At 39.5% G+C, this 17,644-nt stretch overlaps 1 protein-coding gene across 2 annotated transcripts in view; it reads right to left on the bottom strand.

The window, feature by feature from the left end:
- The window catches only part of PPARGC1A (PPARG coactivator 1 alpha), a 63,466-nt gene continuing 46,346 nt past the window's right edge, over positions 525 to 17,644 (bottom strand). For both annotated transcript variants that reach the window (XM_021395734.1, XM_021395733.1), the window contains 6 exons: positions 16,498 to 17,407; positions 15,820 to 15,924; positions 15,563 to 15,683; positions 7,248 to 7,369; positions 6,743 to 6,894; positions 525 to 3,897 (listed from right to left, as the gene is read on the bottom strand). In XM_021395734.1, coding sequence (XP_021251409.1) covers positions 3,794 to 3,897; positions 6,743 to 6,894; positions 7,248 to 7,369; positions 15,563 to 15,683; positions 15,820 to 15,924; positions 16,498 to 17,407 — 1,514 coding nt within the window. In that variant the 3' untranslated portion in view covers positions 525 to 3,793. The remainder of the gene's footprint in view (positions 3,898 to 6,742; positions 6,895 to 7,247; positions 7,370 to 15,562; positions 15,684 to 15,819; positions 15,925 to 16,497; positions 17,408 to 17,644) is intronic.

Raw genomic sequence — 17,644 nt, 5'->3', positions numbered from 1 at the left:
GCTATTTGAAATCAGCTGTGACCATTAAGAAGAGCAATAGAAAACCCAGTCAATGACCAGCTGGGGGAGAAATCTGTCACTTTTGATAAAAAAGAGAAACAGGAGTGGATTTGAAACATTCGTTTCCCTTTATTTGCTCAGTGAGGCTGATGTGTACTGCACATTAAAAAAAAAAAAAATCACAGGAATTTTCATACAATGAATTAAACCACAGAAGTACATGTAGAATTGGCAGGTGGAAAACAGCCCAGTGTGGGCTTAACTAATAGCTCGCTTTCCCTGTTCAGCATAGTCCAACCAATAGCTTTACATGTTCACCTACTGTACAAATTTTACTGTAGCTCCATCAGGACAGTGGTTCACATGATTGAAAATGTCTATCACATAGGTACAAATTTAGAATCATCACATTATATTACATGGCTATTCTAGGTCATTTATAGATCAGATCTTATACTACAGTGATTGAAGCTCTCATTACAGCCATCAAAAAGGACACATAATCATTACCTACTGTAAGCTTATATCTAAACGGATAAGAAGGTATGTGTTTTGTTGGTGGTTTGTTTTTTTTTTTTCAGCTGACCCAAGTATTATACCCCAGAGGCACAAACTTTCTTCTCAGTGCTGCTCTTGGTGATGGCAGCCCAACTGATTTTCAGAGCAGTTCAGAACGGGTATTATTTTTTCCACAGTTTTAGGCTCCCTCTGTTTGGATTTGGATCATTTTACCTTACGTAGGAATTACTCCAGAAAAGACCATAGTTTTTAAGTAGCAATTCTGTTACCTGTATCGCAGATGTGGTACTTACCACAGCATGAAAGCAACAGTACAATCTTCATCTCAAAGACATACAGAGCTATGCTGCAATTTGCCGCCAGTGACAATGTGGCACATGTGCTAATATCAAATGTTCTTGGGAGGGAAAAAAAAAAAAAAAAAAGGAAAAAGGGAGTTTATATTTTGAGGGGTTATCTACTACAGTGTCTACAAAGGATACAAACAGCTTTATTCAGCAATCCTAGCTCTACATTAATTTTTATATGTAATCTGTAAATCCACAGAGGAAAGCCATCTTCAAGATAAGAATGCTTGCCAGGCCAGTGAAAAAAAAAATTGACGCATGACTTTTTGCCTGCTCGGCAAAAGACAACCAATCCCCCCCCCAAAAAATCCACACCAATTTATTCATGTCAGCAATACAGGGCAAAAGAGAATGTATTTAAAATGTAATCACATAAATTTAAAGGCAAAATAGGTAATGCATCTGGTCCTTGAACACATAATATAATATACTAAATATTGATTTCTTAAAAATAATTTATTGCTTTTAATATTTTTCTTTACAACAGAAGATACTCAAAATCCAGAAAGGAAAACTGTAAACTTTTAGTTTGGCATTCACACAAAGTTAAAATACCTGCATTTTTAACCTACAGAGCAACAACGAGAATTATGCAGATTAAAGAATGTTACAGTTGTAACACAGAACCTTTGAAAAAGTTCTTTTTTTTTCTTTTTTTCTTTTTATTGCTATCTATCTACTGAGAAATAAGAAGCCAAAAAATCAAGCAAGCATCCAACAGGACAGACAGTGGAATCTCTCAGAACACAATATGCTGGTGATAAAATGAATGCAGCCATCAAAATCAACTGCACTGGCATGGGGTGGAATCAGTTTTCTAAGATTGGGAGTGGGAAAGGAGATTAAATAGATAGGTGTGCCATACCTTTAAGAGGAGTCATGAATGCCAAACAGTAATAGAATACCAAATCTATACATTCGCAAGCAAATCCCAAACTTTGCTGATTCAGTCTAGAGTCTCCAAGATCAGATGAAATTCTGATGCTCAGAATAGTAGTAGCTCACTGTTGTGTTTTTTTTTTTCTTTTCACTTTCCTGAAGTTTCTATTTAATTTAGCAGAAGCAATGTCATCAGCAACAATGTCATGGGTACATCTGAGGCCATGCTAGTGCATAGTAAAAAAGAAAAAAAAAAACAAACAAAACCCACTGCTTCTGCAAAAGCTGAATTTTCAGACGAAGCTCTTACTCCAAACTGACAATCATCATGCATCCTAGGTATAAAATTTCCACTGGCCTTTTTCTTATTTTAGTCATCTCATAATTTATAATAAATAGGATAATCATAACTGATAAATATGTCTCTTCAGTAAACAAAGGAATGGAGGATCGGTATTTATACAGGATGCATAACTGTAAAAAATATAGATAAATACCATCGTTAAACTCTGCCAATGAAAAGATTACTGGCTTCGAGAACAGTGTTTAGACACAGAATTACTGTAAAAATCATACTGTACTTAGTACCTCAGCGTATTTTATCAAATTAAAATCACAAAAATTAAAACAAAATAGCGTTTAAAAAAGATTTTTGATCTCTAGTTCCAAAACTACTGTTGATACATAAAATAAAAACATTTCTTAATGATTACCCATTTGAGAGACTTTACATAAAATTATGGTATCTCCTAGAAAAATTTAGATGAGAAAATTTCATTCCCCTAACAAATTCAGTGTATAAAACTGCAAAAAAAAAACAAGCAATGAGAAAAACGTGGAAAAATACTGCAGAAGTGGTTAACATCTTTTGGGCTAGGATCATCGTTGACAAAATTCTTACGTAAGCTCACCAAGGAAGGGATGAATGTGTGTAAAGCGTTTTTGCAGTCAGACACACGCACACTCGCACGTCCTCACCCACACACTTTTCCCTTTTTTTTTTTTTACAATCAAATATATATAAGCATAAGTTCAGCTTTCTACATATGTTAGTGTACAATAATTGTTTCACCTCATATAATTACATTTGAGTATTCTTGATTAAGAAAAATTCAGCAGTTTTTGAAAAGAAGGCTGCATTTACAGTGCATAGCTGTAACAAAAAAAGAACGTTGTCATACAGTATGTACATAAATAAAAATACTCCATTTAACGTCTGTAAATACTCAACTACTTTAGAGAACGTAGCAAATAAACTATCTGCGCACACACCCAGATAGTTATACCCAACTCTCATTAATAATGTAACACCACGTCCGCTCATTAGAATAAATCGCTGAACAAGCTGCACATTTGACCATTAACACGGCTTTGAAAACTTTGCAGTGGAAGATCAACGTTGTAGACATTTACATGGGTGCCAGAATTAAAAGACGAAACTTCAAAATGTTAGGGAAGCTTTAGCCTTTCGTTTTCTCTTCTGCAAGGAAAAGAAAAAAGAAAGAAAAAAAAAGAAAGGTCTTAAAACTAGAACACATTGCAGGCTTCTGGGACCTGCGGTTTTTTCTGGATTGTCATTTTATCACTGTGTTGTGAGAAGAAGCTTCATTTAAAAAAAAAATGCAGCGTCTGATTCCCAGACATCAGCAGCCATAGTTCGCAAATTTGTTCTTTTTTCGCTTTGCTTTTGTTTTCGTTTTGTTAAAATGCACTATGTACACATTTTGAAGTTCTACGTTGTAAGAGTATCTCTGTGGAACTGCTGCCATGACATGTGGTTTGCCCTCGGTCGCGAGAGGACCGCGGGCTGCCCCGCCACCGGTCACCCGCGAAAGCAAAGCTGACACCCATGGACACGCGTGTGCTTGCTGGAAAGCCATTCTGCCTCCTCCCTCCTCGAGCAGCTGTGTTCATGTAAACCATGGTTTTGAACAGAGAGTGTAAAGTAGGAGAAATTCCTAAGTATGACTTTTAATTGTCCATTATTGAAGGACGTGATGTCCGTGAGGTATTCGCCATCCCTCCGTTTTCCTCGGGTGTGATACATGTTACCTGCGCAGGCTCCGCTGTGCCTCTTTAAGTAAACTATCAAAATCCATGGAGTCATACTTGCTTTTAGTGGAAGCAGGATCAAAATCATCTGAGTTTGAATCTGAAACCCAAAGAGATGCAAGTTCAGTTAACAGGCACAAGGGACTGGCGAGCGCTTCCATCTTTTTCTTTGTACAGCAGTATGAACAAGCCCTGCAAAAATCACCCATCCATTCAGCATGGACGGAGCTTTCTGGTAAGAACCAAGACTTTAAAAAATGCATAATATGTCCTCAGTAGAGTGAGAGAACTATAAAGTGAATGTGTAAATACTGCGCCAGTAAACTCCAAGGAGTTTCTCCAAAGACTGAGTACTGCCACTCTATGACTCAGTAGCAGTAGGAAGGGATGTCTGGAAGTCATCTGGTTCAAATCTAGTCCAGGTAACCATCAGAGGTTCCATTATGGTTCTGCGGCTGGGTTTTGCAAGATGTGATATCCCAAACTTACTACTCCTGAGATGGGTGATAGCAGGTGACTGTGCAGAAAGCCACTGCAGCCTGCAGAGTGGCATGCAGGAGATGCTGCCACTTGCTGACGTGGTGCAGGGCCTGATGCACCACACTACACCTCCTTCAATCTCTCTTTTCTTTTCTGCTCTGACTGTTTTGGTTTGCTTGTTCAGAGCATGAGCAACTCAGGGCAGAGTCTGCACGCTGCAGTACAAGCAATCTCAGGTGGCATCCTCAGCTCTATGTGACATAAGTGCAACAGCAAGAACAGCAGTTCAGCTCCTGTGGAATGTGTGTTTTAGGTGGGATGTGTAATACCTGCTCCAGCGCTGATAGTTGCTAGGACAGACATCATTCTGTTCCTAGAGCAAAGGAGGGATTGTACCTTTGTGGCCATACAGTTCCACTACAGCAATTATTGACTCGACTGCTAGAACTGTATTTCCTTTTGGAGTCATCCCTGCTCAGCACTGGCTCTCCCTGGTTCCTATGTCACAGTTCCTTTATGAGAGTGCCCTTTTCTTGCCATTTCTTCTGTTGAATTAATCAGAACTCCCCATTTACCTCTATGAGACATACTGTGAATTAAATGTTCATTACAAGTCCTGTTAAGACAATATCTTCTCACAGAGGAGAGGTGTTAAACTTCTGACTACTATTTTCAAGTGTTTTCTTTCTTCTATACTAAACCCAAGGCTGATTAATTCTCCTTGTCCTTGTACTAGCTCATGAATTTTAAAGTTCATCCTGCCTGTGTAGCAATATCAGATACTCTGAAATACAGAGAATGCAGTCTGAAGTAGAGAAGCTCAAGCTGTCAACAGGACAAAGTGAAAATACTCTGTTCAGAGATACTCTGGGAATCCCACTCACTCTGGCAAGATCTGCCAGGGAACACTCCCAGTGATAAATAACGATCCAAGAGGGTTCCCTTCAGACAACTTATTTTAAACCCTAGATTTTCTGAGATACAGACGACCCTGACTTCCACTACTGAAGATAAGTCAAATCAAGTCAAGACTTCAATCTGTTTATATTGTTTATACTGTTTTTATCAGCCTACATTTCAACAAATGCATTGCTACTTCTTATATATTCAACATTCCCTTATATCTCTTCAGCAGTCAATTGCGTTTTCTTAGCTTTATACTATCCGTTTAGCCACTAAAGTGAATTATAGCATATTCATTGTGAACAATGTGTATCATCTTTATCATTAATTCTGAAAATATATCAATTGGTTAGTAAAAATATATTTGTATTCACTTCCTGCATTGTACAAAGCCAAGGGCAGTAGATACAAGATTTCATTAGTGCTGTGTTACAGGGTTATGCAGGGATTTTAATGACTGTGGTCATTTATTCCTAAAAAAAATCACAGTATCTGATTAATATAGATTCAACAGCAAACTGTCCCTTGCTATTTTATTCAGAAAAGAGCATCTCCTGTACCATTAGACTATTTATACAGGCATCAGGAAAGGTTTAACATTTAATGAATACTTTCAAAGGTAATTAAATAAGAGGTGAGATTATAATATAATATTAAAAGGATGTTTTGGAAGTCTGCACGGTCACTTTATGCACATACATAACATCGGTATTCCTCCTATAAGAGTTTGAACACTTCCAAACATCTTTGCAAAGGGAATCATCTACCCTGACCCACAGCACAGGGCAGAACACTACATTTATGGCAGAACAGAACTAGGGAAGATCCAGGTGAGTTATCATTGCTGCTATCACTGTCACTCACCAATGAGACAGCAAACACCAAGAGATTTGCCATGCTCTCCACTGGCTGGAGCCTCTCACATCATGAGTGGAAGTCCCTGCAGGGAGACATGTTCATGCATAGATGCTGATGGACAGTGTGAAAACCACCAGCTGAGATCTGTGCCCTTTGCTATAGGATGGGTCATATTTGGTCAGGAGCCCCTCTAGCTTTCAAACCTAAGAAACTACAAATTGCATTTAAGGAGTGTTTCTGGGGAGTTCTACCACACAACTCACAGCAAAGTAAGATTACAGTGAATTTTGGGTGAAGATGAGATGGCAATGCATCTACTTCGTTCTTTGTTTAGGGTTCATATAAAAAAATCATGTGTTAGAGACAAGAAACACAGCAATGAACAGTAAAGAATCCAACAAGCTTTTGTGGTGCTATCAATTCAGCATGGCAATGTGCGACTGAAGACTGGGCATTTGTTTTATTAATGATGGGAATGGGCTTTGAAAGAATTTTCAGTCTGAAATATCTGAAAAAAGTTAACTCAGTGTACGGCTCTGATTAGTAGACTTTTACCTGCAAGTGAAAAGCCACCTTCTTTAAATACCTCACACCAACCATTTAAATAATACAAGCAGCTCACAAAAAACAAATGGACTAAATTCTTCCGAGTTACAGTGTGGTTCCAGTTATGTACTTTAATGCACAGAGAGCAAAATACCTACCTAGGTCTGCATAGTTAGACTTGCAAAACTGCTTGCGTCCACAAAAGTACAGCTCAAAGTCAGGTTCATTTGACCTGCGTAAAGTGTATCCATTCTCAAGAGCAGCAAAGGCATCACAAGTATAGCGGTAGGTGATGAAACCATAGCTGTCTCTGTAATTAAAAAAGACAGTTGTGAAAAAAAGCTAAAAAGAGTTAACACACATTAGTGTAACCCTTTCCTGAAAGCAAGAACTTGCAGGAGATCCAGCAGCGGAAATGCCAAAGTACAGCATCCATTTATCAGCATGATTGTCCTGTCATGCAGCTAAATACTTACTTCTGGGACAGGAAATCTCAACTAGCAAGATTAATAAATAAGGATGAAAGAAAATAAATAAGGTTTTGAACTCAGCATGTCATCTGTCACAGTACTTACACTGGTAACTCCCATACCAGTAATCTTTCTGCCATAATTTTTTACATATGGCAGCTCCCAAACAAGAAGTACTTTCAAAAGTTCTTACCCATCATCCCGCAAATTTACTGTGCACTCCTCGATTTCACCAAAAACTTCAAACCGGTCCCTCAGTTCTTTTCGGGTTGTGTCAGGTCTGATTTTACCCACGTAAATCACACGACGCTCTTCCTGTTAAGAAAGAGCAGGACAAGCTTTTACCAAATGTGTAATACAGATGAACCTACACATCTATGCATACAGATACATTCATATGGATGTGCAGAAGATGCATAATTATACTAACAGTTGCTTGTGGAAGACCTACTGCATCTGGCTACTGACTGAAATATTCTCTCCTGGAAAGCCTTTAAGGTATTTAAACGATGCCAGATTTTTGGGGGGTGATCTTCTCCCAGAGGGTTTCACTGAGTGCTGTCATTGTTCTGCTATACAATGACAGACCACTCCCTCTGGGTCTTATAGCATCTTTTTCCCTTCCACCTTCCCACAACTTGCCCTTTAAGACAGCAAATTCTCCAGGGCCAGGGACCCACTTTCTCTTGCTAGCTATACAACACTGGGTACTAAGTTGTGGAGCAGTGTAAAATAATGCAGCAATTGTGTAAGTGCATCATAAACATAACAAAATGGATTATAGACATGACATTATAAACTCAGATGACTCATTAGCTGACTCATTCTGCAATCAGCAGTTCTATCACAAGCTATACCTTAAACCGAAGAAAAATGTTAGGAGTCCAGAAAATGACTTTTATTAAAATAAATACTATGGAGGAAAGAGAGAAGAACAAAATATTTCCTGTGGTCACTGCTACGTTCGGTTTTTTTAGGAAAAAGAACCTGACAGAATTCCCTGATTTAACAGACTAGGGGGTCATCTGCAGGTTCCTTTGACACTTGGAGCAAAGCATCAAAATGATACTTTAAAAATAATCAAGTCATGGTCATATAGTTCCTTTCTGAGTGAAAATGCTCAGGAGAATGACAGAAAGAGTGGGAAACTCTGTCAGAGTCACTTTAAGAATACTTGGATTCGCACTTTACTGAGGACAAAGTCATACGGTGAGTTGCAACAACAACAACAAAAAAAGTCAAAACAAGATCTTCAAACCACTGACCTTAATGTAATCAGGGCAAAGAAGCAGTAGCTTCAGATGTCCTGGATGCTCTGATTGCCTTTGGCCTGGATAACTGTTGGCCTCTTGCTCATCCCCTGCACACACCCACATGTTTGTCCCATAAATTGTACTTCCATCAAACTCTTAGCTAGTGTAAATCTGTCAGTCAGTGGAGCAATGTCAGTTTAAGCCATCAACCTGGGCACCTGAGACTTGCATAGAATTTAGGTGCTGAATTCCAAAGAAGCTATACTGACTGCTGAGAACTCTTGACTATCTTAACCTGGAGGTGCCTAAAGGCTAATGGCACCTCAACTGTGCAATGTTGAAGGCTCTAGGGACCTAAATATAGATTTGCATTCCTGCTTGGAAACATCCTAGCTTGAAGAGAAAGGTAGCTTACAGTGTCACAGTTCAGTTATAGCACAGAATATATGTTTTCTGTGAGTCCCCACACAGGCATAAGGCACCAGCCATTTTTGAACCACAGCTAATTGGCACACCTATGACAGCAGGATTGAGATCAGACCACAATGCTTGTGGAAACAAACTATCCTGACGCTGCTTCTTTACTGGTTTGAGCACTCATGTGAGATAAACGGACCATCAGAACTCATCTTCATATGGGTATACGAAATTATGGCTCCCTGTTCCCTGGACAGCACTCTGCTCCCAGAAGCTGTTTAATGCAAAATAAATGAACAATTCCTGCAGCTGGAAGTTGAAATGAATATACCTGCCTCCCAACAGAAACTCCTTCTCACTAGCATACTGAGTCAACTATTTTTGCTTACTCTTTTCCTGGCCTCAAAAATCTCAGGGGCCCAAATCCAGTTCATCTAAGCTCCTGAGAAACTAAAAAAAGCTCCAGAGAACAGATCCACTACTCTCACTTCTTGGACAAAAGCCCGACTCACTAAGGTATAGCACAAAGAGTGATCACTGCAGCCATCTGAATCCCTTGTAGCCCTCGTTGGCCCAATGGAGACCCTGACTGCTCCTCCAAAGTATGTACATGCTCTCCTCACACAAAGAGATCAGGTAACTATCTCATTTAGACGCCTGAAACTACTGCATCTATTGATTATCCAAGGAACAAAGGTGATAGGATTAATAGTCCTCTATTGCCCTGCTGGGACAGACACTTCCATTTTTAAATGTTATGCCCTCTAAAGTTCACCATCTAGAAGCTATACTTGCTCTTTGCCGTAGCCATAAAGCCTAGAGAAGTTAGCATGGCTAAAAGAAGGATAAGCATGCTCATGGATGGCCGTACATTTATGAACGAGGGTTACTTTACAGGCAGCTGCTGTTTTTTAGCACCTACTCTCCTGATTCAGGAGTCTGCGTAGACCTTCTATGAACTAGGGAATATAGACAGCAAGCAACAGAAATCTGCATTACTTCCATTTTCCCCATTCTCATTCTGCTTGCTTTCAGTATGGTTGGGTGCTATAAACTTCAAAAAGAGGAAAATCTGCATATGCACGGTAATTACTTTTTCAGACTGTTTTACCAAATCAAGGATTTAACCGCATTGAAACACTTGATAAGAAACAATTCCATTGATACTTGCTATTGAACCTAAATGACTGACCAGATGGAGCAGAACATAACATAGCAGACTGCCTAATATACTTTAGCTGAGATAATACATCTCGACTGAAAAAACATAATGTTTCGCTCCCTGACATGGAAACTGTTATATTACAGAGTGATGGAAGTAACTATTGCATGCTCTCCCATAAGTCTGTGTGCATGCCTGTGCAATTTTTACTTCCTCTATCCTTCTAATAACTTTTATATATCTAATATCCCTTTAAGACAACTGTAATAAAACAAAACTGAACAACTAAAAAAAGCCTGTTAAACTATCATTAAGGGAATAAGTTAAACTTGCAAAATTAAGGAAATTCAAATTTAAAGCTGAAATGCACCATATGTCCTCTAGTACGTACATGAGGAGATGCTCGTTCAAGTATTTTTTTAAGCAGAGTGCCGTGATGGTACAAGGTACTGGGGAACACAGGATTCATACAGCACCAGCTTTGTCTTGTTTAGCTTCAGTTTATTTGAAGTGGTTGTGAAAGAAGTATTTGTATTCACAAAGACACCTGCATTTTATTCCCATTAATAATAAGAGTTATACAAACCTAACAAGATTACAACATACCTCTAAATGTTAAAGTTGAGGTCTGCCACAAGCTATGTGAAGGAAAAGGATCTGGGGCTGTTAGCTGACAGCCAGCTGAACATGAGCCAGACATGTGCCCAGGGGGCCAAGAAGGGCAGTGGCATCCTGGCTTGTACCAGAAACAGTGTAGCTAGCAGGACCAGGGAGGTGATTGTCCCTCAGTACTGGGCAATGGTGAGGCCGCACTTCAAGTGCTGTGCTCAGTTTTGGGCCCCCTCACTACAAGAAAGACATTGAGGCCCTGGAGTGTGTCTAGAGAAGGGCACTGAAGCTAGTGAGGAGTCTGGAGCACAAGTCTTGTGAGGAGTGGCTGACGGAACTGGGATTGTTTAGTATGGAGAAGAGGAGGCTCAGGGGAGACCTTATCAATCTCTACTACTCCCTGAAAGGAGGCTGTGTTGAGGTGGGGATCAGCCTCTTCTCTCATGTTAACTGCAACAGGACAAGAGGTAATAACGTTAAGCTGTGCCAGGGGAGGTTCAGGTTGGATATTATGAAAAATTTCTTCTCAGAAACAGTGGTGAGGTATTGGAACACACTGCCCAGGGAGGTGGTGAAGTCGCCGTCCCTGGAGGTTTTCAAGAAAAGGATAGGTATGGCACTGAGGGACATGGTTTAGTGAGCAAGGTGGTGATGGGTCGACAGATGGTCTAGATGATCTCAGTGGTCTTTTGCAACCTTACTGATTCTACATTTTAAGCTTGTCACAGCACTGCTGCTTCCTGCAGCACAGGTGGCTGGCTGGCTGGGTACAAGCCCCTTTCTGTAATGCCTTCCATGTCCAGTGACTTGTCTCCCCTTTCAGTAAAAAGATCTTCATCCTTAGAACTGGAATCCAGAAAATATTTTGAGAAAGCAATGAGAGTGGTTGGACAGAGTCTGAAAAACAGAAATGCTATGAATGGAAGAGCCAGTAAAACGTAAGATTCAGGCATCATAATAATAGTAAAAAACATTGCTCTAGATTCTGTATTAAAGAAGACTTGTAGACTAAGTATGATCAGTAGACAAGTATGAATGGCAAAAGGAAGACTCATAAGAAGTGGAGAAGAGAAAGAACATTGCACAGTATTCTCAAATCTTGCTGTGCAGCTGAGGACAGAAAAAGTTCTGCCACCCTCCAGTGACTGCTGAAAACATAGTGATGGATCAGTAAAATTCAAGATTTTAGATAATCCATCTGAAATATTTTCAGTAAGTTGTACAGAAAAAGTAGAATGCCGGGGATCAGGCTCAGCAAGATGAGCAACTACAAAAAAAATCCTAACTAAACAACCAACATGCATTTGCTTCTTCATTTGTGGGAATTTACTCCATTATAGGCTGCGTTTGGTTTCAGACTTCACAGAACCCAAGCGTTCATTTAGGAAACCACCTTTCTCCTGCCTTCCTGTTGTAGAGAAATTTATTTTCTTTGAAACTATGTGTTTTCTTTCTGCTGCAGTGGCCTCACAGTGCATTTATCTTCTTGCACCTGTAAGCTCTCTGGGACAGGGACTCGTTTCATACAGGCTGTCAGCACTTACATATGAAAGTAGTAATGCTAATAGTAATTTTCTACTCAGGTAGAAGGCATGCCCTGAAAAGTATTTGCCACATGGTCTAATGAACTGCTGCAGGAAAAGCCTGCATGCCTCAGAAATGCCTGGGGTGTACGACAAGAGAAAAACAGTTCTCAGTCTTCTTGGCAAAACAGAGCGGTCTGCCCTGACTGGGGGTTAGATTGTAATTTCTAGAAAGCTCTGAGTAGACTGTTCTGTCCTGCAGTTGTTCCTGGAGCTTCATGATGAATGAATGTGTCTGTGCTATGGTCTGGAGAGCACTATTAAGCTAAGTGAGTCTTGGTGGCAGACGGGCTTTCTGTTCAGTGAGGACCCATTCTAAAATGAACTGTGGACAAATGACATCAAGATCAAGCTACACACTGCTAAAATTTGTTCCATCAGCAAAGGCATCATAACCAAGAATACAAATAAATAAATGAATGACAAAAATATTCTGACTACTAACTGAAAAATGACTTGAAGGCTCAGCCCGTATTTTTTGTGAGTGACTGCTCAAAATTAAGATCCCACTCCACAGAAAAGACACTGAATCTCCAGTCACTGGAGAAGGGAAGACAGAGAAGAAGCAAAGAGAAAAATAACAAAGAACTTTTTGAAGTCAAGCCAACTGAATATAGCTGTAAGTCTAGATAGGAATCCATACAGGGAAATGCTAGCCTAGGCTTCCAGTTGAACTGAGGCTACTGCAGCCAATGTGTTGCATGCAGACTGACCATGTAGCCATTTAAATACGCCTTTGCCACATAGCATGAACACAGGCTTCTAAAACAAGCCTCTTCAGCAGTCTGCCAATATGTCTGTGCATCTGCCAAAATACAAGCTGCTTGCACAGAGGGCATTGCTACACATACGGTTTTGACAGATTAAAATATGTGTATTTTTTTTCTCATCTCTTTTTCCTGGGTTTCACACTTTTGTTGTCACATTGAGACTAATTCCAGATATTGAACCAGTAAGACCTGACGGCTCTTCGTTCAGTCATGGTTTCTGTTCCCTTTCCTCTGTGCATCTTTTCTACAGCCAGCTCCTGAGATCGCAGCACAGTGCTTCTCATGAAGAAAAGCCACCTTCCCTGAGTAGCCAGCACCTGGGGCACTCATACTGGCCAGTCTTTGAGTCACTCTTTTAACAGTATTAGGAGGCATGTTGTCTTGAGCCAGTTCTTGAAGCATGAGGATGAGCAAGAACGAAAGGAAAAAAGCCTCCGAAGCAGAATTGATGGAAATCTAAACTTATGGAACTTAACAGAAAGAGTTCAAAAGACAGAAGGGATTCTTGTGACCGAAGAATAAATGAGTTGAGCCCCCCAGGAAAGAAAAGACTGATAAATAAGAGACTCTTAAGCCAAAAGGACTAAGAAAGGGAATAGAGAATGCTGGACAAAAAATAGCACCCTTGTTCAGTTAATACACACCTTATCACCTGACTTCATGGGATCAAGGCTTCCCTTTCTATGCTGTCTCCTAACCCCCACTTATTTGCACAGGGAATAAACTGGCATGATTCAACACAAATTTTTAAAGTAAAAGTGCTGGTAGACATTGGAGAAAGGACTTAATACAACTTCACCTGCATTTCCTGCAGCTCTTGCACAGATGACTGAATTTAAAATTTTGTCCATGTTCTATTTATTGATATTTTATAAATATATGATTTGTCACCTCACTAGATCATTTCAGGTCTAATTTATTTATGTTTATTAATACAAAATTTCATTAATGAAGTTAATTAACATGACAATGCTCACTTTAGAAGAGAAAATAAATTCAGCCTTGATTTAGAAAAGACTAAAATTCTTAACTTGGAGGAAATGATGGCACAGCACATATAGAGCTTTTCAAGTTTCTTCTCTTTCCTCCTTTTCCCTTCATTAGCTAGTAGCCAAACATTTCTTTGTTTTAAACTAAAGCAAATTTTCTACCTTCTCAGCAGGATTCAGGTTTTTATACCAATAAGATACAGTAATTGAGAAGTAGCAAGATACATCCACAACAGAGGTCTACTTAAAACTCTAATTTGCGTTAGATCTAAGAAGGAACAGCCAGTGTAAGTTACAATTGCCAGAAGTCAGTGTTATCTCTAAACAGATGGAAGCTAGAAAAACACCAACAGTTGACTTAAATATAGCCCCATTCTGAAGCCATGCAAAATCCTTCCATTGCCTTCCCCGAGTTTCAGATCAGAACATGCTATAGCTCTGTATCTCATGTTTTACAAAATATATGTATCACCTATATTTTGTACATAGGTCACCTGGTGCAGAGAAAAGCAAAATCATTTCTCAAGCTCACTAACAACAGTAGCAACAGAGACAAAATCCATAAACTAAAGGAGCCTATTCCCTCCCAGAACTTCTCGTTGCCACAGACTACACCAGTCTCTGTCAATCTTTATATGCCTAGTTTAGCAGGTGTAAGTATTTGGAGAAATGCTGAAGAGTCTGTAACAATTCACCTTTTACTAGAAAGTCCGTTAAAGGCATTGGAAGGAGACCTACTCATTTTGGTGAGCTTTGGAGAGAACACTAAAGGAAAATGTGGAAATGAAGGTAAGTATCCCAGTATACATCAGTTCATGCAGAGCAGCAGTAAAGGGAGATCACCAGAAGGGCTTAACAATCACAACTGGAGTCCAGAACTACAGCAGCTCCCAATTTATCAAAACTATCATGCATGGGAACTAGAAGGGGGCAAAATCCACATGTCCATTTAATAGCCAATTTTTTGTCCTGCTGCTACTACAGGCAAGGGAGTTGCTGATCCCCTCATAGGTATTTCCTTTGCTTCAGGTATTTCAGTCAGGTGAACAAAATAATCAGATAACGCACGTTCATTGTGAAAGGTCTGGTGTTAATTGACATTTTTAAATTGCATCATGTCTTCAGACTACTTATTTGCTAAAAATAACTTAAAAATTAAATGAGCATAGACAAGAAAGAAACAATAGAAGTCATGCCTTTGGATGTCAGTTTCAAATTCTGTACCCTCCGTATAGATAATTAGAGCTACTAGAAATATCCAGTGACCAGTATGTAAGCTGACTGGCTTCTTATATTGCTTCTGCAAAGGAAGAGAAATATTGAAACTAGACTTGACTACTGGCATTCTGGTAGGTGACATATAGTACAAACTACAGGTTCACTGATAGATAGATCACTATAAGGAATAGACTGGGTCACTTTTAATTCTTTGCTGCCTGGGATGAAGCCTTTTGCTAGATTTTTTTTTTTTTTTCTGTTGACTAACTTGGAATGGTGCAATTTAAAGAACCTGAAAAAATTAGAGCTGTACAATCAAAACACAAATTGTTATGAAAACACATATTTGCCTAAAATTCTAAGTACAAAGAAATGCACATAAACAGATTTTTGCATTTTGTTCCATTACAAAGAAGAAAGAAAATAGAATCCCAGTTCTAGTTTTACAAATCTACCAGAAGAAACAGAAACCTATTTCAAAATGAAAGTTATCTTCACAGTGCTTACAATTGCTTTCTGCCTCTGTCTCTCCCTTTGTTTGGCCCTTTCAGATTCCCGTTTTTCATACTCTTTGCGGTATTCTTCCCTCTTCAGCCTTTCATGCTGATATTCCTCATAGCTGTCATATCTAGGAAACATAACTTAGTCATTAAATCAAGCACCTGCATTTGTTAATGCAAATTTAGTAATACAGTTTCTGGAATCCTTTATTATCTCTTAAGAACCAGCTGAAAAGAAAACTAAATGCACATAAAATGCCCTACCTGGGTCTGCGACTGTACGGTGATCTAGATCGCGATCTTGCACGTGAGGGAGAACTTCGGTGTGCTCGGTGTCTACAATGGCTGGACTCATAACAGTGACAAGATCTGCAGGAAAAAAACATTCACCTCTGTCATTCACTTTGAATCTATTGACACCATTTTCTCCTGAGCTACCTCTTACCTGACCTTACAATTTCTTCTAAGCTACCAGTGAAAATTTTCCAGTGACAGTTTGCGATCTCCTAGTCAACTAAGGGGCCTCAAGTGATTTTTCCCCCCACCTGTAATGTTTCTTATTGAGGCTAACAGAGAGCAGAGAGTCAGCCACTGTCAACTTCATCTGATAGGGACTGCAGCTAGATTGGCACCGGGCAGCTTGTAGATAATGGGAAAGGTTAGTTGTGTATATCTCTCCAATTGCTCTGCCTCTGCCATGACTGGCTCCACTCAGAAAGTGTAAACTTGACAAATTTAAAGGATAATGGCAACGAGTATTTCTGCAGCAATCCTGTAACCTTCAGAGCTAATCAGATCGGGGCAATAAAAAGAGTTGCACAGAATTAAGTTATTTCTTTTTCTTTTTTTTTAATTAATTAATTTCCTTCAAGTCACTCTATGTTTTTGCTGTTTTCCTTTTGATTACCTACAATCCTCATGTATGAACTTGCTGCACTGTACCTTGAAGAGGATCTACTACAGGGCGACCTTGATCTCGATTGGGAATATGGAGAACGGGAGCAAGACCTGCGTTGAGGAAAGGACCTTGATCTAGAGCGTGTCCTTTGGGATCTTTGAGAAAATAAGGATTTGGGTGGAGATACTGAATCTCTGCATGGAGAGTTAAAAGAAGAGCAAGAAGGCGATACGTCAAATAATGAATAGGCTTGTGTCCCATCCCAAGGGTAGCATAGTTTATCACTTTCATCTTCACTGTCATCAAAGAGACCATCCATTGCTAGTCCTGAATTTATAAACATAGGTAGTTTGGAAAATTGTTCATTACTGTAATCATTGTCCCTTAGTTCACCGGTCTTATCTGCTTCTTCATCAAAAACAGCTTGGCTGGGGTGACCAAAATGCTTATTCAGTTCAGCCCGAATTTCCTGGTCTTGGAGCTGTTTTCTGTTACCTTGGGATCCCTGCTTACTTGTCTGTAAAGTCTCTTTCTTGAAATACTGGTCTTGTTCTAAAGAAGAACAAATCTGACACTGCCACCCAGGTGAAGAATCCTTAAATTCTAGTTGTCTGGAGTCCTGAAGTTCCTGGGATATTTTAATGTGTATTTCCGACTTTGAATTCACAGATTGACAGTAGTCATGGTCACCAAACAGCCGCAAACTGGGCCGTTTTGTCTTTCTCTCCTCATGTCCACTGGACAGTGCTGTAGTCTTGCTAAGCTGTGCATACAGCTCAGTCTGTTCTGGACCCTTCTTGATCGGGTTGTTTCCTTGAGAACCAGAAGACTCACTATAACGGGGCTTTTTTGAAGGTGGTGCAACAGTCTTGCATGATGACTTCGGCTTAGGTGAAGTCCTGAAAGGATTATCCTGGTTGGCTTTATGAGGAGGGGTCGTAGGTGGAGTTAGGCCTGAAAGGTGAGAAAAAGGAGGAACAGAATATTTTTAAGCAGACAAAATTTAGTGAAAAGGCACACACGCTTCTTTAGAATAGATAACAAAGCAAGACTCATTCTATGCCAATTTAATATAACTAGGAATGAGAGTATTTAGGGTTTGAGACACCAAAGTTCTGGTGACAACAATAGCAACAGTACTAATGCATTGCCATTAATCTTCAACATCATTTCTGCCCCTCCCCTTCTTTT

The sequence above is a fragment of the Numida meleagris genome, chromosome 4 (assembly GCF_002078875.1).
Source record: "Numida meleagris isolate 19003 breed g44 Domestic line chromosome 4, NumMel1.0, whole genome shotgun sequence".
Taxonomy (NCBI): domain Eukaryota; kingdom Metazoa; phylum Chordata; class Aves; order Galliformes; family Numididae; genus Numida; species Numida meleagris.
Note: the sequence above shows the minus strand (reverse complement) of the source record. Positions and strands in the feature narration are given on the sequence as shown.